Below are 27,912 nucleotides of genomic sequence, written 5' to 3'. Positions count from 1 at the left end.
CTTCAAAGACTTATTCTGGTGTGACATAGGAAGCAGTATCAATGCCCAGATACTTCAGAAAAAAATGCATGGACTTTGCTGGAGTTAATCCAGGGTCCCACTAGTTCATTTGACCTATATGCTGCTGATCTGCTAAGAACAGAGAAGGGCCTCTTTTCTGCTCTCCACATATGACTTAAGATACCACTAATGGTTGCTAGAGTTTCACCTTCAGTGGAAGAGGCAAGCAGACAAGGACAATCTCCCTGCTATTTTAATTTAGCTTTAAAACCATACGAAATTTTCTTCTCTTGTCTTAGTATCATAAATTCAAAAAAAAAGGGTGCAAACTTTATTTTTTCCTAGCTGAAAACAAGGATGAAAGTCCACTTGCATTAACTTTCTGATCCAAGTTACGGCTTTAAAACAGCTGGGGCACTAATTCCAAATGTCAGGATTTTCAATGAAAAAGCCAGTGGCGGAGTGGAACTGCACACTCCCTTTCCCCTTCCCTGCCCATTTATTCCAAAGCAGGCTGGCATGTGGGCTGGCTCTCCAACACGCACATGCTTTTAAGTCCTAAATGACAGCTTGTTTAACTAGAAAACATTTCCATTTTTTTTCCTTAACAAAGCCCATTCATTTCTTGCTCTTCTATTTGCTTAAAGACGGTTTCATTTGCCCTGCCTGAGAGTTTGCACAACCCTCCTGATTGTTCCCCTCCAAACAGCACTGCAAGTTAATGACCCACCTCTGGATGGCTGAGCAGGGAGCCTGCCCGGCACGCTGCCACAGCATCAGCCCAGCTACTTACATTGCAAAATCCATATGTCTGCCTTGAATATTTTTATGCTTGAGAAAACAATTGAATCAATTCATGTTGTGGAAGACAGACCTAATTCTTCCCTGCTAACAGTGGATTAGGCATCACGAAGGAAAGAAGATGAAAGCTGGATCATGTAAGAACTCCCTCCATGCTGTTGACGAATGTCTTGGGGGACGGAAGCAACTTCCTTTCAAGCTATCTTCAAAAGGTTCCCCTCCATGCAGACCACCCACTGGGAACCCACATCAACAACAACAACAAAAAAAAAAGAATTCAGAAGACCCATTTTTCATCCGATTTATTTACATGTTAAAATAAACACAAGTTCCCATATAGTGCAAGGGCTCCCAGTGGGTTCTGTTTAGTCTGTGAGATTCTTGGCGCAGGAGCGCAGCATTTCTCTATTCCAAAACAATCTTGGCACAGATTTTTTGGTTATATAATTTTTTTAAAGTAACTGACAAATGAATAGTAATAATGTTTCTAAAAAGAGGGACTTGTGTTCTAGGATACCAGTAAGGTGTTTTACCAACTAATCTGCCAAAAGGTAGTTAACAAACCTGAGCTCCTAAGCTCCTGCCTTCGGGGTCAGCTTTCCCCGTGGGTTGTACTTCCAGTTCTCAATCAGCCCGTCCAAAGGGAGCTTTCCCACAGAGTTAAAGAGATTTTCGCTTTTTGCTTCACTCCTTCGCATTCCCACATGGCAGTGCCACCCTCATTAGACAGGATTTGTCCCTGTTTCTGACAAGGCATGAAGGAAATACCACTCTCCTAGAGCCGATAGCTTTTTATACACACTTTGCACAAGCTCAATGGGTGTGCAGCAGGTGGATTATTTGAAATAAGGACAGGCTTCTTTTAATTTGAGTTTGTTTTTTTTTTTAACAGGGTACACTCAAACCCTACCAAACCTGCTTGGGAGCAGCACAATTAAGGAAAAAACCTCCTGATTAACCAAGTCTGGCAGAAAGCATTCCTGGGTGGGCCAGTCCTGCCCAGGGTGCCAGAGCATAGTCCCACGGCTGCCAGTTGGCTCATGGCTGGGTGGCATTTAGATGGTGCTTGGGGGAAGTCACGGGGAAGTGGCAGGGCAGAAAATAGCTCTCCTAAATTCGTCTTGCAGCAAAGCTGTTGTCCTTTCTTGGTAGAGATTGATTTCAGAGTTATTGTTTCAGCTGCTTTTTCTCACTTGATACTGTTTTCTCTGTAACTCTCCCCCGTGCAACTCTGAAATTCTCCTCACTACTTATATATTTACCAAATGAGCCAGGATCCAATAGGCAGGTTATTGCTTTCTGTGCTCCATCACTCATTTCAAACCATGACTGGGTGACAGTAGACAGTGAATACTGGCTGGCAGGTCTGCAGTTCAGTAAACAACACACAGATACAAGTGTTGAGCTGCTGAAGGTTACAGACCTGTATGTTGCTTTTGGGCTATGAGAGCTACTACACAATCAGCCAGCAAGGGCATATCTGCAGCTCAGGGAGAGCTCTCTTCAAAATCTGGGCAGCATAGGTGCAAGGTTCATGCAAAGGCCTGGGACTGTAGTCAAAATGACAGGTGGTACCAGGCAGTCTCACATAAAAAGAGCCCCCAGCCTCCTCTCCCTTCCCCCAGCTCTCTGCTGAGCTGAGCATGAACTTGGCACCAGGACGGGTCAGGTTGCCTGCTCCATAGCATTAGACAAGCTGCCAGGATCTGCCAGCAGGCTTTGTCTCTGGTAAATTCGGAACCAGAAAATAAATGCAGCATGGAGAACGTCAATTTTAAGGAATCTGGGTTGATAGCATTAGTCTTTGTACCATCTACAATTCAGCACTTTTTTTTTTAGATTTTATTTTTGAATCTAAACAAGGATTCTCAGATTGGAGAGTACTGCCAAGCCCTGAATAAATCCCAGCATTAGCGATGCTGTGGGTACAGCAGCTCTCTCTGTGAACTGAATCTGCACACGGTATCTTCAGAGAAATTAACCCTTGAGTGCCACAGGACAGGCTCTGTGGCATCAGTTTCAATGCTCTGGGAAATCTCACCTTGTGGTTAAAACCAGTTACTCCTATTCAAGCATTAATACTGATGAAGGGTGGAGTAAAGCACAAGCTTAGAACAACTTAGAATGGCTGGCACAGAAAAACATTTCTGCATTGTTGGTGAAGTGATCAAGTTTCCAGGTGCAATCCCAAAGACAAATTCAGCCAAAGGACATGTAACTATACCAAACTAGTCAAGTGGCTTGTAATTACCTGACATGTGATTGTTTGTTTTCCATCCACAGCCCCATTCCTCAGCAGCTCTGAAAGCACACACTTAGCATTTGGACATAAGAAAACACTATACAGTTGCAATTTAACCTTCTTTATTCTGCTGCTTCATCCCTTTAAATATTGGTGAGATTTATTCTAAGCTGCTCTCTTCACTGGCTGAATCTTCCTTTCAGCCTGTGAAAAGCCATTCACAGTAATGGTTTTGCATTCTTGGAGCTCAGGGCTTTTCATCTGCAAGCTCTCTGGAAGTGGGTCGGCATCATGTTCCGATTTTGCCATGACTGACCTGAGATATACTGAGGTGAGGTGTTTTTTCTGAGATCCAAGACACCCCTGGGGCAGACCCAAGTGGGGGTTTCCAAACACCCTCTTGCATAGTTTGCTACTGTGATATAGAATGAGTCACATCCTGATTTGAATCATACAGGATCCATCGTAGGACTAATGGAAGGACTACCTGCAAAAGTTATCTATGGCTAAAACTGCTGCTCTGCTGAAACATAACAGACCATAGGCCAGACCAAATCTATGTGAAATTCAGGGAAGTCTTCAGAAATATAAGCAAAAGAGCTTTTCTCATTTAGGTCACTAAAATGGCCACAGCTGCCACAGACCAGGACATGCTACCATCTGAGGACTGGCTGTGGCTCACAGAAATGGGCTGATGAGTTCTCATTTGATGTCTTAGTGCATTATGAAACTTAAATACCCCCACTGTGACTGGATCTCTGACAGCCAGAATGCACAGGAGACTTCAAAGCTGGCTTCACATACACCTTCAGGTAAGACTTCTTCCAGATGGCCTTAGGTTTTGTGAGACCTTTTGCAATCCTCATTTTGTTATTATAAAGAAAGAAGATGCTCAAGGCTAAAAGGAATGTTACTGGAATGCTAGAGAATCTCATCTGGGTTAGAGAATGAACCAGAGGCTAACCAGATGTTCTGCTTTACTTTACTAATGGGCTCAGAAGTGAAGAGGATCACACTGCCAGAGGCTTTAAATTATCAAGATTAATTTCCTAAAATTCTGAAATAATTTTCCCAAATCACCAACCATGATTCTTAATTCCCTGTACACCCCTTTATCAGCTAAAATTATGTTTTCTTCTCTAAAGTAATAGTCCAGGATATGTTAGCTTCTACTAAAATAGGAAAAATAACCTTAAAACCTGAGTCAAATCCTGGCCCCACTGAAGTTAGTGACATTTAGGTACTGCCTTCAGAGGATGCAAGCATGTGCTTGTAGAGGCACAGAAGCAATTAAGGCTCGAGAAATAAATCCCCAAACCATGTAAGAATCACATTATAAACATGGATTTAACTTAAAGGCATTCTGAAGTGAAAGAGAAGCTGCAGTGCTGAGCTGGGCATGTACACACTGGCATCATCCCTGAAAGAGTGAGAGGCAAAGCTGGGGGCATCTGGCCCTCAGTATGAATCAGATGATGCCTCAAAGGGGGAAGGAGAGGTAGAACCAGGAAAGGTCCAAGGAATGTGTAGCAGACAAGTGAAAGATGTCAATGTTAATGCCTGCCAGGCTCCACAGACAATGTGTGAGACCAAAAAGACCCCAGTGTAGGCAGGAATACGTTGGGACAAAGTATGAGGAGCTTCTAAGAGTCAGAGGAGCAAGAACCTGGAACAGCCTGCTCCACTGGAACAGTGTTTGCTGGCAACCAAACTTGGTTAAAAACTGAGCTTTAACCACTTGTGAATAAGACAGAAGGATGCTATTTGCAGGAACAAATGCCTAGATAATGCAGGGAGTGTCTCCCTGCCTGTGCTGCTAATGCAAGTATGTTTTAACAAACAAATAAATGTCCTCTTTTACATTCAAAATGAAAGTGCAAGAAGTATGATTGGCTTAAAACACCAGACACTGTAACCAAATATGCTTCTCTGCAACACCTTTTGACTTATTGAAGAGAGAAGAACCTGAATATATGAATCGACAAAGGATTAATTTTCCCATTGTTCACTGACTATTCTGCTTCTGGGACTTGTTGTTGCAACATGCACTTGTTTGCAGTCACTACTAGGGAACATTTTTGGTTTTTAAAAATTCTCTCCATTTTTTGTTATAAAAAAATGTCTATTCATTTTAAGACTTGTGAGACAGTCCCTTTGAAGGTCTGCTCACGGTCTGTAACATATAGAGCTGCTCCCTGGAAAATCAACAGGGCTAGTTATTTATGGAGGAAATCCACCAGCTGGAATTGGGCAATCCAGCCCCAGAACAACATGCCACACTTTATGAATGAGCAAATAACCAAACAACAAACATTAGAACTACAAAGTATAAAAAGGAGTATATGGGCTGCTTCTGTGTCTTTATTTTGTCAAGTGTAACTCTGGTCCCAGCCCTTAACCTGATATAAGAGCTTGGGCCATGAAGGAACATGAGGCTGGGGGGGCTGATGCCTCACAAGGAGCCTGGAGTTGGATCAGACCCTGCATCAGCTCCTGACATTTCACACTGTGCCAACACACACACACACAGTGCAGTAGGTTTGCCTGGAGCAGGCCCAGGGAATCTGTTAACAGCAAATTTTGGTGAAAATTACACTGACACTGACACAGTTTTGATCAAAATACACAAATGCATGCAGCTTAAGTGAGCCTTCCCATGACTTCAGGCCACTACTTATAAGGAAAATCAATTCTCTCATTACAAGTTTTGAGAAGTTTTGCTGCTTTAGTGAATCATTTCCCCTGATACTGTGGCTGTTTAGTTCAGCAAGAGTAATTTTATTCATCAGTTTCCAATGTAGGCAGGGCACAAAGAGCATTGAAAATGAAGATGAAATGGCAGTTTCAGACCATTTATTGACAGGTTATACATTTTATTTCTCTTTGTAGAGCTGCCTGTCCTTTGGTTTTGTTCAGTGCAAATAAGAGCTCTCTTTGCATATCACACTGCTTGACAGGTTAGTGCTGAACTAGGCACTAACCTAAGCTGGACTGTACTCCTTTGAGTCCTGTTATCTATCTAAAAAAGTATTGAAGGAAACCAAATAATGTTTTAATCCAACAGGAGTTATATACACTGAGTAATTTTTTCTTTACTTTTCAAATGGTGTTCAGTAACTTGAAACAGTCCTTTGTAACTCAATACGATGACGAACTCCACATCTGCATGAAGATACATTTATAGGTGAGGAATCATCAGTAATTAGCTTCAGAAACAACCTCATCCAAATTAGACACGTCTGACAAACAATAGGAATGCTAGTCATATTAATGAAATGCTGTTGCTATGGAAAAATTGTCCCTGTAAAGGTGAAAATAAAAATGTTTCCTTTTTCTCATTTTGCAAAACCATCAAAAAGTATCTCCCTGAAGATGAAGCTGTTCCTAACTGTAGGTACCATTAAAGTCTGCATTTAAGAGGGTCATTTCTTCGCCCATTTCAAAATCTTCTGTGCTTCATTTTTGGAAGCAACATCCCAAATAGCAGCCACTAGGATGCTCTTTAGCTCATAAAGAATAACTGATGCTGGGACACATACAGTGATTATCTAATTCAAGCCCCTACTTCATTCAGTCAGGTTTTTCAGGGCTTTGTGAGTAGGGTTTTAAATATTCCCAAGGCTAGGGTGTCCCCATCTCACTGGGTCCTGCTCCAACATTTGACTGCCCTCATGGTGAAAACATTCTTGTACATAATTGGGATTTCTCATGCTGTGACTTGTGTCAGCTCCCTCCCATTCCATCACTGGGCTCCTCCAAGAAGAATCTGGCTCTGCTGTCTCCACACGCTCCCACTGGGGACTTACAGACAGCAGTAAGATCCCCTCTTAGCTTTCTCTTCTAAGGCTAAATAAGCCCAGTTTTATCAGCCTCTCCTTGTACATCTTGTTCTTCAGTACCCTAATTGTTTTGACAGCCCTCCTCTGGCCTTGCTCCAGTATGTCAATGTTTTCCTTTCACTGGGGAGCAAATTGGACCCAGCGTTTCAGATGTGGTTTCCAAAACGCTGAATGGAAGAGAATAATCACTTCTCTTTGGTTGCTGGCTATAATCTTTCCAACACAGCTCAGTGTGTGATGGCCTTCTTCCCCAGAAGGTCACACTGTTGACCCAAGTTCAACTTGTCTGCAAGGATCCCCAGGTCCTTTTCTGCAAAGCTGCTTTCCATTCATTCAGTGCCCAGCCTTTAGTGCTGAATGGGGTTACTCCACCACAGATGCAGAACCTCACAAGCGCCTTTGTTGAAACTTCACAAGGTCCCTGCCAGTCCTCTTCTTCAGCGTGTCAGGGTCCCCATGAATAGCAGCCTTCCAGCATACGCTTAATTTCTGCCCTGTAAACTGACCGAAAGTGTCCTTCATCCCATCACCCACACCATTAATGAAAAAGGTTCACTGATAATATATGCAACACTGATTTATTATTTTTTTCCTTAAAGAGCACAGGTTCCTCTAATGTTTCTTGGGGCCAAAGTCCTTGATGACATGAACTAGTGTCCTGTCGTGGAAGTCAGCAAAGGAACAAAGTATGAAACAAGTTTGATGTCTATCCAGTAGCCCCAGAGAACAGACATAGCGAGCAACATGAAAGGATCTGTTCTCTCAGTCTTCGCTCTAATAACCATCTGGTCCTTGTCCTTCCACCCTCAACCATCTTGCACGCAGACATACGCCTACAGCCTGCAAAGCTGGTTATGGAAGAGCAAGTAAGCTGTTGAAAACATTACATGAGGTTGCCAACCCTCCTTCACTAATAGGAAATGCAGTTGCAAGTTGAACCTGCTTGAACCTGCTTTCTGACACGGTGACAAGGTTATCCTGGATTTACCTGAGCAGCTGTGAAAGCAGAATTTGGCCCTTGCGTTGGGGATTAATTTAAATAGGTAAAGAGTGAGTACAGATTACAATTGCACAGAAGCAAAATGACAGGTTGTAAAACAAACTGAGCTGAGTTCAGTCAGGGCTATTTCCCCTTCAGTTTCTCTTATTCACCAAAGTGAACCTTTCGTCCAAATAAAGGATGTTTTATTCCTGATTATCATGACCACTCATCCAAAATGCCTATCACTTAGCCCCAACATTATCAGCACCACACACGAATTCAGTGGCCCACTCCTCATTATCGCAGAGGGTATCTCTCATCTGGGAGGCAGAATTGCAGAAGGGGAGCCAGAAGAGCTCAAGCCTTATGGGAAGAAAGAAGCCTTTTAAGTTTCCTGAATGAATGACGTGTCTTTCCTCTGTCATGCAGTCTGTCTGTTAACAGTTAACAGTGACAGGTCGAGGAGCACGGTCTGGACAGTGGCCAGAGCTGACAGCCCCACGTTCAGCCGCTGTGCTCAAAAGGGAGCACTCTGTTCCTTCTGCTGCCGTGTCCGCTCTCACTGGGGACTGTTGTTCCAGCCTCACGCCTCCTTGTGTGAAGGCCAACAGCGAGGCTTTGTTCAAGAAGCAGCTGCTGAGAAGATGCACTATCTCATGGAATGACCCACTGACATTTCTCCCCCTGCTCATTAGTAAGCAGTGAATAATTAGGGGAACTGGGGCGGATTGCACAGCCCATTTCTTTCAGAGTAAAAAGCCAGACCCTCAGAGCCCAGCGTGCCCCAAAAGGGATTCCCTCATGAAATGGGCTTGCAGCAAAGCCAGGGGAGCTGGCTCTCTAACACCTTCTCATCACCTGATGGAATGAGGAAAGAGAATGGTTTGTGCCAGAAAGTGGATGGGGCATGACTGGCATACAGGGAGTCCCAGCTCCTCTTTCTTCAAAGCTCACACCATAGCTCTGCTGCATGACAAGTGAGTTCAGTTCAGCCAGGACCCAAGCCAAAGGTCCTGTTCAGCTGGATGACAATATTGCTGTTTATTCAATAACCTATTGTTACAGGGTGGATCTACAGCAGTGAGGAAATGGTTGAGCAGCTGGGAGGAGCAGAGTAATTGGGAGAACTGAGGAAACCATAACCATTCTTTTGCAATCTCTACTGCAGCCCAACATTATCATCTAGTGATGTCCACATACAGGGGCAGTGATGAAGGAGCATCTGCACTGTCTTTCCCCCATTCCAACAATGCCTGCATCCAGCTCTGGGTTACAGCACAGAATTTGCCTGCCTGTCTTACGTACCTCAATTAAATCTGACTTAAGAATAATAATTGGTCACATAAACAAATAGATTGCTTTGAGCAGCCTGGGTGTGGTAGGCATGTTTTATTAGTATACAGCAGATGACACTACACGTCTGATTTCAGGTGCTCTTGCTTCTAGTGTCTGTGCTAAAGGTGTATCCAAGTCCTCACAATTTCCAAACTCCCTTGCCTAAAAGACAGGTGCAGGACCAGGTTTTCCTTACTTTTACATAAGCATGGCTCCAGTATTATTCTTGGGAAGTCCACGAAACAAACAAAGTCTCATCCCCTGAGGGGAGTAGAGAGGAAACAACTCTGAATATCCCCTGAGTCTTTCCTAACCCAAACATTTTAAGCAAAATACTCCACTGCAGCATATACGTGCTCTGTCAGACACATCAGCTGTGTGGAGCCTCACTGTCTCTTTATTTTTAGTTTGCTGTGGTCTAACTGCTTCCTGGCTCGAGAGCATTGTTTCATCTGCCTTCAAATGACAAACAAAATAAAGGCTGTGCTTGCATTTCCAAGTCCCAGCTTGTGGCCTCCTCTAGAGCATGAGGCACTGCAGGTATTTGCTTTTTACCCAGTTTCTTTCTGTTGTGTAGTTGCTCCTCTCAAACGGAAACAATGCTGACTGCCCTGAAAGATGCCATGGGGTGCACACAGAGGTTCAGGACCGTGTGATCCCAGTGTGAATGAAGGGTGAGCGCTAAAGTGACAGATTCACTGCTGAAATTGCTTCACCAGAGCAGGACCAGGCTGTGGAAGTCTGTAATGAGCTTCTCAAAAATAAAAATAATAGTGTGCAAACCTCCGTTTAATAAAACCCATCTCAAAGCGCTTACAATTGCCTGTTATGCCACAGGATATTCCCTTTGGTATACTCACTGTATTATGATACAATTACAGGCACATTTCAGCATCATTATGTTATAGGAGGTGTATCCAGAGCACTTTTTCCTACATGAGCTGTGGTCCCTCTGGGAGGTACCATCTCACAACCACCACCATGCAGCCATCTAGGAGAAAGCAAGGGAAAATACACCATCCAGCCAAAAGACTGTGTTCAAGAGCTTGTCCAATACATGGGGAAAGTTGCATCTTAGCAGTGGAATCATTTTGCCTATAATTTCCAAGAGGCTAAAACTGAGTGACCTGGTTTTCTCAGCAAGCCATCAGTGCTGCTCTGAGATCTGGTGCTACAAGGCACTGCAGAGGAGCTGGAGATGGGAAACAACTGGTTTCACTTTGACTGGAGCTCGTCGGTGGTGAGCAGGCTGATCTCCCGGTTCATCTCTTTAGGCGAGAATCCTCAAAACCGAAGCAGAATTAGAGAAGGAAGGCAGAACTAAGTTTACTCGCTAACTATTTGTTTTATAGGATGACTTTGCTCCAAGTTCTCACAGTTGTCTCACTGCCTAAGGAATTACATGGTGTACTGCAGTATCTGAACTCTCACCCTGCAATTGCGTGCTGTGGTTTCACCTCCTGTGTGCCCTGCACATGCTGAGCATTCCTTACCACTCCCTGGAAGGCAGATAAGCCTGACTGCTACCTTTGTTCAACATCTGGGGAAGGAAAGGCAAGGAAATGTTTGGGACCCTACTGAACATGGAGTCAAAACAGGGATAAAAGGCAGTGGCAGCGCTCTGCCAGCCAGGACAAAGAGCCATCTCCTTTGGGATCCTGCTGAGAGGAACCTATAGCAGATGCTTATAAGGGAGAACAGGAGAGGTGGGGCAGACCAGGGTGACCATCCTCTGGTGTATCACCTCAGTTTCCATCTCTGCCCACATCACTGCTTGCTTCTGATGCCACAGCTGTGTTTAAGACTCAGCGTTCCCCAGGTTAAAACAGGAGAATAGATGAATTCCAGGCAGGGCTCACAGGTCCATATGAAACTTAACACTGATCAAGGGTTAAGGAATCATTTAAGTGTTCCCTTATATTCTCGCTGTTTTTACTCTGTCATGACTTTTCAATCTACCAGTTTTCAGAGCTATATGAACAAAGATTTATGTCCGTACACTTGCATCATGGTGCAACAGGTTAATCACCCCTTAGCAGCTCTCTCTCCACTCCAAATCAATTATCAGAAAGGACTGACAGACAGACAAGTCGAGATAATTTGAAGACAAAAGGTCTAATTTCTCCACAGGGAATGTACTTGCAAAATTTAATCTGAAACTCTGAAGAATTTTCTTCTTTGCTTGGCAATTCTCACTGTTGCAGCAGTCTTCATCTGACAAATACAAACAAGCTGCAAGTCTTCAGATTCAAACCATTAGTAAAAACATTAAATGTTTTCCTGACTCTTGAAGAGTGGGGTTTTATGCATAGGGAGAGAGGGGAACTCAAACTGACAGCTGGGCTCTGACTCTCCTTCTGCCCTCACAGTCTGTGAAACACTCTGCTTTGGCATGACTGCAGTCTCACTGCCTGCCAGCCATGCTACCTTACCACAGGACCTCAAGTTCAGGGCAGTAGGTTCAGGACTTTTATTTTTGCACGGGGCTGCAAAGCACTATGAATTTCTCCTGGGAGAACAACTCTCATCCCTTCAGAAAAAGCCTGGAAGAGGATGCACTAACACAGGTACACTATAGCTAGTGCTATATTCTCTCCTACCCAAGAAGAGCATCTGTCCAAGGATGAGTGCAACAGCAGAAGCCCAACTGCTCTGAGCATGGCTGCTAGTAGGGTTCAGGCAGTGTAACTTTGTGTGCAAGCAAATCCCAGTCCTGTGTGAGGATCTTCCTGCTGCGGGGGACATGCATGAGAACAGTATTCATGGGGAGAGCAGTCATTTTGCACTCCTGCAAATGCTGATGTGTCCATACCCATGGTCATGTCCAGTAGTGCATATGGAAGATTCTATTTCCCAGCAGTGTTCACGTATCACGCTGAAGGCCAGGAGCCCTCATCTGGAAAAAAGTAATTAAAAATGCCCACAACCCACTGTATGCCTCCTGTCCAAAGAAATGAAACAGTGAGTGCCATTCTTTCCTATGGCTCTGCAGAAAAGCAGTTTAAACCTTTCCTGCTCAAGTGCAGTAGGCTCCGCTGGAGGAATCAGAAAGAGCGGATTGCTGTGGTGGGTAAGCAGGCCCACACCCAGCCACCAAGGAGCAGTTGTGCTGCTCTGTGAGCAAACCAGCTGCAAATAATGCTTGCCAAGGCTTTCCTGACTCTATCCCTGGAGATGGCCCTAAAGCCTGCCCTATCATAACATCAGGGAGCGCTGCTGTCCAGAACATTCCCTCATGCTGATGTGCATGAGCTCTGACTTCACACTTACAGTGCTACTTTAATTCTTGTTCTTATTAATGCTGACATCCTTCTTGGTCATTTTCCTCTCACATTTGACCATGCTTAGTCCTTTTTAACCTCTCTGTGTAGATCAATCCTTCTCAGTGCTATGAATAAATAAAAGCCTTTTGTTCTCATCAACAAAATGGTCTTTTAACAGTTGCAAGAACAACACAGTAATCACTTGGAAAAAAAAAAACAAAACAAAAGTAGCTAATATTTGATGCATTTAAAAATCTCTACTCCAGCTATTTTCTACATTTTGGAAATAAATCCTTCTTTAAACAGAGAAAGCAGTGAGAAAATTACTGGAGAGCACAAGCAGCAGTGGGTGTCTGAGAGGGACCTGCTAGCCCATCAGAAATGCTCACCACACACAAGGCACCAGCGGGGCTGCCAAAGCAAGCTGAACTTCAGTTACAAACATCTAAGGAATGTGAATAAGCTGTAAGAGCTGCAACCTTTCCCTCTGCTTTGATCTGACATTAAACATAACTCGAAAGTGGGAAATTCAACAGCTTCAAAGAGGGTCAAAGAGTCAGAGGTCTCCATGTACCAGGACAGGTAGAGGGTTTATTCTGCCTGGAGAAAGCAGGAGGTTGGAAGTGAGTCTAGTGGCTAGGGACTGCTGCCAGGTTAGGGCTAAGTATTTCTCCTTCCTCATCTTCACATAACACAGCCACAATACCTGTTAAGAAGCACCAGCAACTCCGAGTGAAAACGAGGGCTACTTTCGACTACTGTTAAAAAGTGTAAGAGAAAAGTAAACGCATTTTTGTGGCTCCTGCATCTTGGTAATGCATTTTTGACTGCTGTTAGTTGACACTAGGGCTTTTGAAGGTTAAGTTGTGATTGTTCTGGGCTCTGGCCATGCAAATGCAACCATAGACCATTAGATCTCAGCAAATGAGATGTTATAGGAAGAGAGAAGAGGATAGCTGGGAACATCATGTGCTTTACCAAGTGAAAATGTTTGGTATGAGAAAACAAAGCCACATTCTCTATCCTTTATTCTTGTTTTTCTTGGCTCCCAGCTTTACAGATCCCTAAAAATACTGCATTATAGCTAAAGGAGCTGCAATCGGCAGCTGACTGAAGAATTACAATATCACTCCAGTTTGATGAATCCCCACAGGTATTCCTTCTAAGAGAGCTTTCCTAAATCGACTGCCAATAACCTAATGTGTTTGTCTGTCTCTTTTTTCTGTCATCAGAATCTTGCCGTAATAAAATAATAGCAATATAGAAACAAAATTGAAAAAGGAGGTGTCATTTCAAAATATCTGAACTTGCAGAAAGGTACCTGACCCGGCAGCCTTAACTCTGTCTTCATGAGGCTGCATGCCAAGCAATCCCAGAAATCATGGGAAATGGTTATCTGCCTGTTAAAAGCACTATATAAGAGACCACAGAAAAAAATGCTGTATTACACAGAAATTCTATTTTCCTCTTTCATGGGATTGATATAAACCAAAGCCATTTAATAATGTTAGATGTAAGGTAAGGTTAAGAGGTCTTCTGGAATTCAATTTCCACGATTACCACAGAAAATTTCTAATACATATCTATGAGGTCCAGCAGTCTTGTGATTACAATGAAATAGCCCAAAGAGTAAATGTTCAAATCTTGACATACCAAGAGAACTGAGTCAGTGATACCTTCTACAGGGCAATAAGGTACTAAGACACAAATTGGGGTGAATAGTGTTATACTCTGTGAAGTACCAACCTTTTTTCTGAAGCCTTGAATAAGAGGAAACACCGATGTAGAGCAGCCTTTGGCAAGATTTAGAGCTGCTGTGTAAGCTCCTACAGACTCAGCAATAAAAATGGAAATTATTTTTCCTTCTTTTGACTGAAGGATAGACACAATATAAATCAGTCAAGTCACGCATATTACAGCCCCAGTAACTTCCCAACTCATTTGGGAAATCATGCTAGCCACACTGTGGAACTGCATTAATGACCTCATGGATAATGCGCCTGTACTGGGAATTTTATCCATGAGAATATCAAAACCAGAATAAATGTCCAGGTCAGGAAATCTACACTGAACTCATATGACCACGAGCCACTGTATGAGATGGAGAACAGACAGCTACTATTGTGCTAACACAATGGAATAATTAATATTACCCACAGATACCCAAATGACAGGACACAAACGGGGAACACACTGTTGAAGTGATTTGATAGATCAAACTGTGGAGAAAAGCTATAAACCGCTTCTGACTGAAGTAGTTTTGGCAATGGAGGTGTTTGTGTCCTTCAGCTCTCTCTGCCATCCAGCTCAGACTGTAACTTGCATTCCATCAAACAAATTTTATCCTCCGTGCTTACCTCTTCATGTGCAAAGATTATGTTACAGAGCCTAAAAGATGTTAATTGTCTTTCTAATTTACAGTGAATCAAGGCTTAGTTAAATCAGCTCTTTGTGTAACACAACTGTGTTCCCATTGTTCTGCTTTCAGGTTCCTCTTCACCTTCTCCTCTCTGCTGATGAGGAAAACCAAAAGGAATTTACAAAGAAAACTGTAGGTTGACAGGGAGAACGAAGCTGACAACCGGCCTGAGCAACCAGATTTGTACTAATTAAACTAATTAATCCAGCAACATCAGTACATTAAAAAAAAAAAAACAACAAAAACCAGAACAAAAACCAAAACAAGAAACCCTACAAAATATTTACGCTTCTCTAGTGAAAAAGATATTCAAGGAAAAAAGAGAGCAAATACACAGCAGAAAACATGCCTGACAGGAACCTGCGCACCGAAGACCCTTCCCCACCAACAGAAGAGGCATTCTCTGTATCAAAACCATGTGATAAATACAGAGTTTGGTCATTTTTTTCTAGGTTTGTTGCTTCAAATATTGTTTATATGAGCTCTACTTCTTACAACCTTTATCAGGCTTTAAGGGAATGAGGAACTAAGGCACAGCATTATACATGCACAGTCTCTCACAGGCTCATGGGGACTCTGCACTAGTGGCTTGTGTGTCCTGTAGTTCAGTTACTTTTTGTATGGACTGTCTGTGGTCTGTTAACAGCAGCTGCAGGGTGGGCAGAATTGGCCTGTTCCTTCCCCTTTCCCATGAACTTTATTCCATGCAGATAAACAGAGGGGGATGGAGATACTTTCTAATGGGATTACTGCAGACTCCTGCCAGCCTACCTCCAACTCAGAGCAAAGTGTATAGAAATGAATGAATCAACACTTGGAAATACTGTGCCTATACACGGAGAGAGATACTCAGGTGGTCAGCAACAGTACTTCTGCACAGGTCTACTGTCATTGCAAAGCCAGCCCCCAACATGGCATGTGATCAGTTGTTCAGAAAAATCACATTTTATTTATTTTCCCTGCAAGGTGTCCTGAGGATCAGGTATTCCCTCTTCAGAGAAAATATAGGTGTTGTTTCTGCACATCAAGTGCAGTGCTGTGACTGAGAGCGAGTCACAAGAGCAAGTGTGAGGGGAAGCCTTGGTACCTGGATTCAGTAAGGTTTCACCTTTCCTCTCTCCGACTAAATGGTGCAATGACTCACATGCATTTGGGATCCTCAAGCTCAAATTAAGCAGTCCTGCCTTTGAAGAGACCTAAGGGCAGGTTTGAGTCTTGGCTTGTCAGCCAAGTAAATTGCAGTATACTTTCCAATGTCTGTGAATGATCTGCCCAAAGGACATCAGATTTACACCAACTGATATTCATCCCATTTCAACCTGTCAGCTCAGAATTTGGCCTTGCCTCTTGTCCAGTGCCATCATTAATCCCACTGATTCATTTTGCTAATATCCAGACTGGCTCTTGCAGGGAGCCAGTGGCTTGCAACAGTAAAATCAAGGCAAAGATTTGCAAGCACAAGGATGAAGTTGCAAGGATGAGGTGTGACAGAAGGCTATCAAACAACCAGGATAGATGGTTCAAATATGTTATTGAGATGTCCATGCACTGCAGGAGATCTGGTGATACCCAGCATATCTATGTCACATCGTGGAGCAAAGAATGGAGACCTTCAAGCCAGAAGAAGCAGGGACAATAAGTGTACATGGCCCAGCGTTGCCCCAACCTACTAGCTGAGGGCCAAAGGGGTATTGCTGTTATCACAGCCTTGCACACACTCAGACTGGTTCCTCATCAGAGCTGAGCTGTGCACAGACAGCTCCAGTGTCTCTGCTGGACTGTGGAGATGTGTCCAAAGATGTCTGTGATGTCTCCGTGCCTCTCCATGTTCCAAGGATGCAGCTGTTTAGTGGTATCCATAAATGAAAGTTATGCTGACATTTCAGCGTCCCCTCTGGGATCATTTAGGACATCAACCTAGTCCCACTCCATAGTGAATGATACCACTTCACCACCAAGAGGCAGGTAAAAAGAGAAATAATCCCTTACAGAGAGGTTAAAATAGCACCAGCAGTAATGTCAAGGGCAAGGCTGAGGAAAACTCAAGGCAAACAGGGATAGCTTTAAAAGATTCAACATGCAGATCTTTACAAAGCAACAGATGATCCCTTTCTCATTTATGTCTAGTTGTAAATATTTTATAGACTCTTCTCTCAGTGCTGAGTAGCTTTAACAGCATTTACTTCAGTAAAGGCCTGAGCTGCTGTAAATCAAGTACAGATTTAGGGCTACTCACCATGGTCATGGGCAAACACAAACAAGTTAAGTCCTGTCAGCTTCTGGGCCAAGTCATCATAGCGGCCGCAGTGCTCCCCAGCGCCGTGGGCGATGAACACGAGGGCCCTAAATGGAGCACCAATGTATAAATCATTAACATGGCAATCAACCCACAAAGGCTTCAGAGCTGCAAGTGAAACCAGTGTATTCAATTCAGCAACAGCATTTCAGACATCAGCAAATACGAGGCAAATACATAATGGCTGAGAGGGTTTGAACAGAGAGGAAACCGTTGTCATCCTCCATTGACTTGGTCTTCACCAGGTGGAAGCAGGACAGACTACATGGAAGTCAAGTGCTCATGGGACAGAGCCACTGTGGTCTACTGCAAGTTAAATGTGAGTGAGTCCCTGAGCTGGATAACTCCATCTTGGGCTTGAGGTGCCTACACTCTCCTACACTCTCCTACAGTGTAAGTGTTGCCATTTATTTCTTTTGCAACTGGTATTTCTCTGTGGATTCAAATACAAATATTGTCCTCAACTTTATAACTTGCAACATTGATGCTCGAGAGTACCCCAAGAGGAAATTTCAGCCAAGAACTTTGGTTGGACTTTGGAATTTTATCTTTTGACCCAACTCCAGTAATTTTACCATTCCAGTTTCTGCCCCAAAACAGTTGCTTTGCTTTCGTGATTAAAGTGACTCTTACATAGCTCTGTAAGGCTACAGACAGAGATAATAAAACAAACAGTCTGCAGACCCTTATTTTTGCAAATACTTATCTTTGAAGATTCCAGTTTTATGAATAATACTTTTCTTTTCCTGGAATGGCATCAAGTGAGAGTGACTGAACTTGAACAAACCTCCACAGTGTTTTTACTAGATAAAGTTTGTATAGACTTAGACTAGAACTATAGCAGAAGTAGCAATGAAATTGCAGAAGTTTTGCTGGATTTGACAGGTGGCTATTTAAAAAACAGCTTTAGCAACATAAACATAACTTGTTTGTTTAAAAGAACCATTTGTCATTGCAACATCAGCAACCACAAAATCATTTGAAGGCTACAAGTTTGACATTTTTAGTACATGAACAGTGAAATATTACATGAACTGACAACATAAAATAATGACAGCAGTTAAGAGCTAGTGAATTCCTCAACTTTATTTTGACTGAGGTTTTGAATACCTTTTTAGACTGTATTCACTGCAATAAACTGCAATAAAATCTTAATATATTTAAACTTTAAAAACATGATGGATAGTGTAGAAACTCCTGCTCTAGCTCTTTGATTTGCACCTGCTTCAAAGTATTTTCTCAGCCAGACAACTTGCAAGAGCACCCATTGAAACCAGAAGGATTGTACAGAGCAGCACCACAAAAGCAGCAACACAGAGATGCTCTGGTCTCTTGTCTAACACCAATTAGCAAGGGTGAGGTTAGGTCATGCACCATATTTAACTTGCTGTGCCTTACAAATCATCTTAGTGTCACTGAGGGTTTCAAAACAATCTGTGTGGAGCAGTCATTCCTTCCTTTGTCATTGTCCCTGGTCAACAGGTTTGTCAAGTTATCTAAGCATCTGGCAGACAGACTGATTTTAGGAGTGCAGGGTCTAGTAAAGCTCCAAACACTGAAGGAATTGAGACATTGCTCATTCCACAGCGGAGAATATTAACTCTCTGCAGCAGAGACATCATAGCTTTAGGTGTCCCACCTCTCCCAGACACAGGCAGCGCAGCAGAAATGCTTCAGCCAGTGTTGGAAGAGCAGATCATGATTCTGTACATGCTCCTGACAACTGGAAGCACCATCCAACTGCTTCTGTCTCCACCTACACCAAATGGTACCTCAGCCCTTGTCCTGGGCCACCTAAAGAGACCTCACGGGGGCTGGCAGACCTGCCCAACATTCAGAAACACCACAGGCGGTGAAGCAAAGGCAGGCTGTTAACCCACAGGCTCTGGACTCTGCAGTGCACAGTGGCACTGCCTGCATAGGACACTGATGCAGAAAATAAGGGAATGTGAGAGAAATTCCCGTGTACCCATCACCTTGGTATCCAACAGACTCAGACAGGTTAAGTCTCTCTGCCATTTACCTCCTTGACAGCTTCCCTGCTCAGTGTATTACTTAAGCCCTCAGTTACTCTTTAGAGGACTACATTTGTTTCTGCTGACTAGGTACAGAGATTAAGGTGTAACTTGGCTGACTGAATAAAGCCCTTCATTTCTCAGGGAAATATTATTTGAATTTATGCACTGAATGGCATCAAGTGAATGAAACCTAATGGGAAGCTCTTTCGGGAAATTCTCGGTTATTTCATCCCCTGACAACAAAGCCCTCATTTTGCTTTCATTCACACTGATACAGAACCATGACTTAGCCTGTCAGCATCCTCCTAGATGCTCAGACCCCTCATTAGCTGTGAAACCAGTGAGAAAAGAAAAAACCTCAATTCTTCAGAGAGACAAGGTGTTCCTGTGACCTCTCCTCTCACCTAGCACACAGCTGCCAGAACTGAGCAGAACTGAGCCTTTGCACACCGCAGGGAACAGATCTGGGTTGTTATTTGTCTGCAAAATACTGAATAAAATCCCTGAGCCTGTTTCTGACTTAAGAGCTCTAAAGACAGCAGTTGTCGAGGAGACTTAGATACTTTTGAAAGTTTTATCCTATCAAAAATCATAAACAAGGAGTAAAATTTCTGGATTGTCATGATGAAACAAAAGTAGTCTGTTCTGTTGTTCAATAAAAAGTGAGAGTGGCTTTACTGACTTAGAACTAGGTCACATCTACACAGCTCTTTAGCTCCAGCTTTCAGGTCTAAGCACAGAGGCCATACATTAAACACAATAGCTTGAAAAATTGAAATTAGTATGAGTATCATCTGAACAGTGACTGAAAGATCTGGCTCTTTCGCTTAATCCTTCATTTTCCATTACAAAACAAATTTAGATTTGGCAAGTAACACCTGAAGGCAGTATAGCAAATGCATGGTTCAATGTATTTTCACTAGCAAGCTGCCAGGAAAATGCAACGAGTGATTAGATTGACTGACAGCAGTTCTTTACTGTATGTAAACATTTTTGCAGACATCCCTGCTCTGGAATCACAGCCTGCTCCTTCCTTACCACAATGGCTGGAATAATAGAATATCAGAGATTGTTTTCAACAGACTCATTTAAAATTAATACAGGAATCCTGCAGCGTTTAAGATTTTGCAGGACTGCGGTGCCTCTGTGTGCAGCCTCAATGAGAATTTTGTTTAAAAAAGGTTTTTGTACAGGCCATGTATCAAACTGGTACTGGGGAGAAATTTCTTCAATTCCAGCTCTTGAAGTTGTGCTGCTGAAATCATTGGCATTTCGAACATATCAGGTAGAAAATATAGTGCACAGCCTGCAAAGCTTTCTGTTGGAGACTGACCTGTGCCTGAACACACGCTAATTCCAATCTCTCTGACCACAGACAGGGAAACCTGATGTATTTTTGGATGCTCCAGCTGGCTTTGGCTGGTGGAACTGTAATTGCTGAACATCTCGAAACGGCATTACTTTGGCACCTGTTCAAGAAAGCACCTACTCACACAGGGCTCCCCCACACTCAGCAGGTGTGTCTCCACACAAAGCCAAGGTGTGAGCTGAGCATGAGTAATTGCCCATGCACTTGCTCTCACCCAACTGGTGCAACAATTGTGGCTATTAAAGGGAACCAGTTTATTGACTGCTGTTTGCAAAAGCAACAGATGGTTTTCACAGATCCCTTGCCCTTCCCATAGCCTTCACCACCTCCTCCTCCCTCCCCACCGCAGGTTTCTGCCTCCTGGTACCGCACAGCTTGGCAAACAGATGCAGTTGCTTATTGCAACAAGAGGGCAGGACAATATTTGTCTTCTTCTGTTTAAATCAACTACTGGCTGTATTTAGTTCTCTCCCATAAGGAGGTGATGGTGTACATCAGTGACCAGTCTCTGCTCCCACACTCCACTGTGCAGGTCACCCATCACTGGTATCAGCCCCTCCTATGCTGCAGCTGTGGCTTGTTAAGCCAGTAATATGCAGCAATGTCACACCTGCAGTTGGTACAAGGCACGTGCAAACACCCTTTCCTGAATCAGGAATGTTGGGAGTTGGTGGAGGCCAGGTTGCAACGCAAAGCCAACGCCAATGTGCACAAATCCACATGAAAATATTGTCTTTCTGTCCTGCTTCTCAGGGAGGTCACCAGTTGATCCAAACTTTAGCTGTTTGCAACCTTCCCTATTCCTCACTGTAATTTCACCCACAGTAATATTTCACTTCTTGTGTGGGGAGCAGCTTCACAGGGCAGGGTGGTGTTTAGGTTGCAGCTTTACACACAAAGGCAGTACCAGGTTTAGAGGTTCTCACTTTCTTTTGTGCTGGACACATGTTGCCCCTTCTGCTGTGCCAGAACAATTGTTTAGAGGTGCAATTCCACAATCAATTGCAATCACACACCTGAGCAAGAGCCTCCTTGAACTGAGGCTCATCGTTAGAAACAAAATGAAAACACTCAGAAAGCTGTTGTGCTATGAAACCTTGCAGGCCAGAAACACCACTCAGCACTTGGGTCCTGCTGGGTGTAAGACCCATGTTCTTGCTTTGCTTTCAACAAAAGTCATGTTGAAGCTGAACTAAACAAAGGAGGTAGCGAGCAGGATGGTATGACTTTAACATCTTGTGTCCTCTGGGGAGAGAGCCACTACTGTGGGATCCTGTGCATGCTCTTTTATTGCCAGAAAATAACCCAAAACATTGGGATTAGACTAAAGAACAGAAAACAAACTTCCTATGACTGCATATATGAAAAATGCTATCTTTTCCACCTCATTCAAAAGCATCCCTCTTCAGAACAATGTTTAAGTACTTGCTTAACCTCAGGAAACTTTCATCAACACATGAAAGTCAACAGGACTTGCAAAGTACAAGATGAAAGTTACAAAAGGATTTATAAATGCTGTCCGGAATAAGGATTGATTTAATCACATGCAGAAGTGATTTCCTGAATAGAGTCCTCTCAACTTAAGCTAATACTATGTTATTCTGTGTAAGGCAACCATGCTTTTCATTTGGTCTTATGTATATTGTTATCAGAACCAGATCAGTTCTAACAAAGAACATCTGACTTGAACAGTTTTGAATACCAGACACTAAATTCCTAAAGTAATTTTTAAAAACTAAATGACAGGAAAGCTCTTAGCCAGCTAGACTGCCAGAAAAATGACTGGCTTAAGTATTACATTCTGTTGTTTTGAGTTGATTTATCAGTTCCTTTGCAGCTGAACAATTAACCTTTATTTATCAAAAACATTTCACTAGTCACATTTTTGGACAAGCAATTGGACAGTTGCTCACAGATCTTTTAATGTGTTAAAAATGTAATGCTATGTGTGTATTTTGCTTCCAAAGTATATTATAATGGAAAGTCACTGAAAGGTGTGCATTCTTGTGTTAGCTGGGTGACTGAGCCTCACTGACTATGAAGATTAGTTATTTTTCACATGATAAGATTGTGCATTAAGCAGCTTGTAAGTTTGTTGGATTTAAGCGTCAATCTAATTTTCTACCCTTGGTATTTGCTTAAAGATTACCACTAAAAAAAAGAATTCAGCTAATAATTTCCAAGAACATGTAATGAAGAATGAATTTTTTTGTTCACTGTTGGTGACCTTTTCTCTGGAGACCTCTTCAGCCCCTTGCTTTCAGTGTAAGACCTGAAGTTTGGAAGAGGGATGTCTCTGTGTCTGCTTTTTGAGTCAACTTTTGCATTTTTTTTTTCCTGAGGTGATTTGTGTCCCACATGACCCTCATAAAACTTGGGCTATGGGCAGGGATCACAAAATAGCTATGACAGTTTCTCTCACATTGTGCTTAGCCAAGAGTTCAGCCTGATGACTCCAGTTAGACAGGAATATTTATGGTGGAGTCAGGTGTGTCCCTTCATGCCATCCTTCCATCTCTAGGAAGCATCTGAGTTATGTCCTTCTGGAGATTAAGAGGCAATGACTTTGCTCCTAATTCCAATCCAATGCCAAGGAGGCATTACATCCAAGAGCTTGCTCTCTTGCTCAGGTTTCTTGAGAACTGTGTTCTTAGCCTCTGTCCTACTGGCCCACAGCTTTGCCATGCAGGTCTGTAATCTGGGTAGCCAACTCTTTCTTCAGCTGCCATTGAACATTGTTGTGTGAAACTAGCAGTTTTATAGCTATTTTTAGCAACTCAGGGGAAAAAGCAAGTCAGAATGGCAATAGCCTGGAGTCGAGTCTCTATCAACCTTCTCTCAATATCACAGACCACAGAGCATCAGCATGGATATCTCACAGAGCTCCGAATCTGGAGGAATTCACCTCTTCTAGATAGACTGACGTAAGTAGTGGTTCACAAATGTAGTAGTTTAACTGTGAAAATCCTTTAAGCACAACAGAACATGTCAAAGGAACATGCACTACGTCACGCTGCACAATTTCTGCTTGCCTTTACAGAGACTGTGGGGACTGAGGGTTCTGCACACTGGTGTTCGATGTGGTTTGGTCCAGTCTAGTAGAATCAGTAGCTTCACTCCTGTCCAGATCCTAAACTGGCAGTTAAAAAATAAGCCTCTTCAGCAAAACTCTGCTTCCCACTTTCTTTCTTCATTTCCTCAGGCTTGGAAATTCCCATGTAAGTCTGTCCAAAGAGGCTCCTGTTGGTGTAAGCACCATCTTACTGTCTTACACCATAGAGATTTCAGGCTCAGTCTCAAAATCTGTGCCTGCTGGTATAAGCAGCTCTCTCGGAATATGTCTGCAAGCCCACTCTCATGACACATTTCAAAATCACAATTCCTCACCAGCACAGAGTTAGGAGGGCATTTGAGAACTGCCATGACATTCAGGAGTTCTCCAACAACACCAGAAAGTGCAGACACATAAATCAATGGAGCAGAGACAGAACTGGGTGGTAAAAACATATTTCAAAACAAAAGGTTCAACAGGATCTAGACAGAGCCAGCGCAAAACAATGTGGAGAAACAGTTTACACTGATTTATTGTAGCTTTTCAAAATGCAAGCCCTCACCAAGAATAACTCAGGAGTTGTCTAATACAGAGAAAAGACAGGAAGGAAACTTCAGGTGGGGGTGGGAGGGAAGGAATTATTGGATCCTTGAAATTGCATGGCTCTGGATAAATCTCTGCAAAGTTAACATTTGAGACCAGCTGTATTTTGTTTCAAGGAAGCTTTGAAGTAATATTTTAGGGGACGTGAGGCTGAGATCAGAGTTGAAATGCATGGTGTGTAGCTTAAAACTCGTGGGCCGGATCTTCCCACCTCTTTCTTGGATAAATCTGAGGAGGAGGGATTCTAGGGTTACACGGACTGCCTCGGGGAGCCAATCCTCCACTTTGATATCAGAGATGGGATTTTCCTTGGCAAAACTGACTGCCAGACCTGCTGCTTTGAATCTACAAGGAAGACAAGATCCCTGGAGACACAGGCAGCCCAGGGTTGGAGCTGCACTTCCCTCTTGCTGCTGCCCTTCTACAGAACACAGGAATCTTTGAAAGAAGAATTACAACTTCTGTTTCCAAAGAGGGAAGGTGTAGGCATTGCCACACACACAGGACTGAGGAAGAGATGAGGTTGGGGGAGCGTGGGCAGAACCGCCCCAGGGCCTGACTGGGAGGAAGGCTGGAATTGGACATCCTGGTTCTGTACTTTGCTCTGCTTCAGCCCTTCTTCAGTACAAGGGCTACAAGAGAGATAAAATGGAGGTCAGATCTCCTAAGGGGAGCTACAAGGATAGATGCACAAAACAGTCAGTATCTTTCTAAAAAAACTGTGCAAAGCACAGCTGCAAAATTCAAATCAATCTGAAATCACACCCCAAATTTTTAGAACAGCTTTAGGGTGTGAAGAAAAGTTATGCAAAGAAACAAAAGAGTTTCTGGTACAGATCCCCTTGGAAATCAGGAAAAATAAAATACTTTTGGTTAATTTTATTAAAAATTCATGTTGACTTGGAAGGAAAGCTACTGCAGATGGAAGGAGGCTGCAGGACCACCATTCTCAGTGGAGAATCAACAGATAGGGAGTAAGAGCAAGAACAGTTTTCACAGACTCCTCTTCCTCTTTCATGGACTTGCACTGAACCTCTAATGATTTCCAAAGGGACAAAAATTACTGTTTAGCCAGTCATGTGGCAGTTTCTTCTTGAAATCAAAATGCAGGCACTGCCTGGTGAGCCAAAGCCCTGGAAAAAGAAAGTCCCATGTAATGAGACAGACTGTCCTTACGAGGCATGAGAAGGCTGCTGTTGAAGGGCCAGAAGCTTCTTCTGCACAGTTACTATTGCTTAAACTCAGCACTACACACTAGTTCAGTACTAGATCCGTTCACTAAACCAAAAAGGTTGTTTTTTTTTTTAATATAAAAGTATGTCTCTGCTTCAAAGCAGCTGTGCAAAGCCAGTTCCTTTTTACTGAGCTCGCTTGCAGTCTCGGCACATTCAGAACACTGGCACCTGTTCAGTGACAAGTCACTACTGCTGCTGTAAGTTCATAGCCTGACAAATCCAACTCAACCCTAAAAGACCAGGGAGGCTTCCTAGAAAGGAACAAGGTGTGCTTCACTAACAGATCAACTCAAGCCATGTAAAATTGCTCCCTGTGTGATATCCCAGCCCCATTTTGACAATTTAATCTCACCCTTCAGCATAGCACAGAAGATGAAAATAGATAGCAGTATGCCTGTATCGAGGTGGGGAGTTCTAGATGACCCTCTGTAGCTTTCAAATTATGGAAATTATTTGATTTAATAAAGCCATCCCTCTGGTTTGGTCCACACAATTACTTGCTAACTTCAAGTCCTTAGTAACATGTTTGTTTGCTTGGTTATTTTCAAATATTTGTTAAGAAGGGCTCACTGTTTGAGACAAATAATCAAGTGCTGCAGAGAATACTACATCTAAATGTTAAGCATCATTTGCTAAAGCCCTCTAAGACAAGTCTGCAGACTTCTTCTGACTTCAGTTTTTTCACAAGGTATTTCTGATGCAGGACATCACTATCGGTCTGAACCTGGGCACATCAGAGGTCCTTCAAAGTCAATCTCCCCACAAAATTTATGGTTTTCTAAAATGTGATTGTCCATGTTTTATTCTCTACCATAATTGTGATCACCTCCATTCTCATGTTGCTATTTCAGGAGCGGATGGTACAGACAACTCATGACAAGCAATACTGAAAAAGGTACTAAAGGAAGAATTCAACTCATCACCTCAGTACCTGTGCAAGGAAGAGGCTGAAAAGTGCACACCTGGCACAAGGAGTCAGAGCATTTCCAAGCTATTCCTTGCAATAAAAACTGCATGACTGAAGTGCTTTGATCAGGCATTTTGGGCTTATGTGGGCAAATCTTCACTAGCTCAGAATCACAGAATGGTTTGGGTTGAAAGTGACCTTGAAGATCACCTAGTTCCAACCCCCCACCACGGTCAGGGGCACCTTTCAGGAAGAGAGCTGTGAATAAAGAAGGAGCAAGAAAAGAGATGACACCTTACCTGTTCTGTAAACACAAAATAGTATGTTATTATTACTTTTTAATAAAACACTGAATGTACAATTCCCAATTGTATGGCAACAGTTTAAAGAAAAACTTAATTCCCTGACATACTTAGACCTAATAGCACTGTTTGTAGCCAGGCAATCCCACCCATAATGTGCAACTCTTGATTGCTTCCTGCACTAAGTCAATTGCCAATTTTGTCAGCAGTCCTCTGTGTTGGCAGAGATCTTAATTGGTTATCCTTAACTAACTGATGAACTCATTAAAAGTTCAAATGTCACAGGTAACCCGAGTCTCCAAGTTGCCAATCTTTTTCCGCGTGATTTTCCAAAAGTTGGATGGAATTATCCCATAAACTTAGAGACAGAAACTCGAGGATTGATTTCCTAATCATAAAGTGCTTATGTATATTTTAACATATTTTGAGATTAAACACATTAATTTCCAATGAAATCTTGGCACATCCCAGAGCTGCACTTCAGCCCTGCCCAGTTATGAGAGGAATCTTTACAGTGAGTCTTTACAGGCTCTGTCAAAATCAATATCAGGAGCTATTCCTCTGGGGAATCAGGAATGTCACAGGCAAAATGTTTGCCAAGGCTTTGAGCTTGTTCCAATTAATTTACTATTCCATGTTTGCTGTAGACCTGAGGTAGGAAGGAAAGTTGAATGCAAGCAGCTAAACGTGAGACATGGAACGCTGCTGAGACAGTGATCACTGCAACATGGGCTTTAAAGGCTGAAATGTTTATTCACATTTTGAATCAAAGTAAATTTTAATCACAGGTGAGGTGCAATGGTTTACCTACAGACAACTTGAAAGTTAACAAACAGATACAGATTTCAGTCTATGGCTGCCAAATCCAGATGAGTTATTTCTTGGCTGCACTGAGCTAATCTGTGTGTCCAAAGACTTTAGCTACTGAAGGTTTGGTTCCGAAAATGTTCTTTCATTTCTAGCATCCAGGCATCTTCACCTCTGGCAGTGAGGGCTGCCATGCTAACATAAATAAAGAACCTACCTGCCATGAGTTTTAATCACTGTCTTGTTGATTTGCTCTCAAAAAAGGCCAGATGTAACAGCTTTAAGCTCCAAAATGTGAATGGGGTCCTGGCCAGCCTGGGGTGCAACTACTAAAACAAGGATGAGCAGTAAGAATAAAATAAAAGAGTATTTAGTTAGATAAATACTTGGCTGCAATCACTTTAGCTACAGGCAAAGAAAGCTAAAGGCATGTGGGATGTCT

At 42.9% G+C, this 27,912-nt stretch overlaps 1 protein-coding gene across 4 annotated transcripts in view; it reads right to left on the bottom strand.

Moving 5' to 3' along the window:
- The window catches only part of MGLL (monoglyceride lipase), a 106,679-nt gene that overhangs the window by 25,413 nt on the left and 53,354 nt on the right, over positions 1 to 27,912 (bottom strand). For all 4 annotated transcript variants that reach the window (XM_027729315.2, XM_039379392.1, XM_027729285.2 and 1 more), the window contains one exon: positions 17,118 to 17,224. In XM_027729315.2, the coding sequence (XP_027585116.1) occupies positions 17,118 to 17,224 (107 nt within the window). The remainder of the gene's footprint in view (positions 1 to 17,117; positions 17,225 to 27,912) is intronic.

Source organism: Pipra filicauda, unplaced genomic scaffold, assembly GCF_003945595.2.
Source record: "Pipra filicauda isolate LSUMZ 115617 unplaced genomic scaffold, ASM394559v2 scaffold165_size2600900_pilon, whole genome shotgun sequence".
Classification (NCBI taxonomy): domain Eukaryota; kingdom Metazoa; phylum Chordata; class Aves; order Passeriformes; family Pipridae; genus Pipra; species Pipra filicauda.
This window is presented reverse-complemented; position numbering and strand designations above follow the sequence as displayed.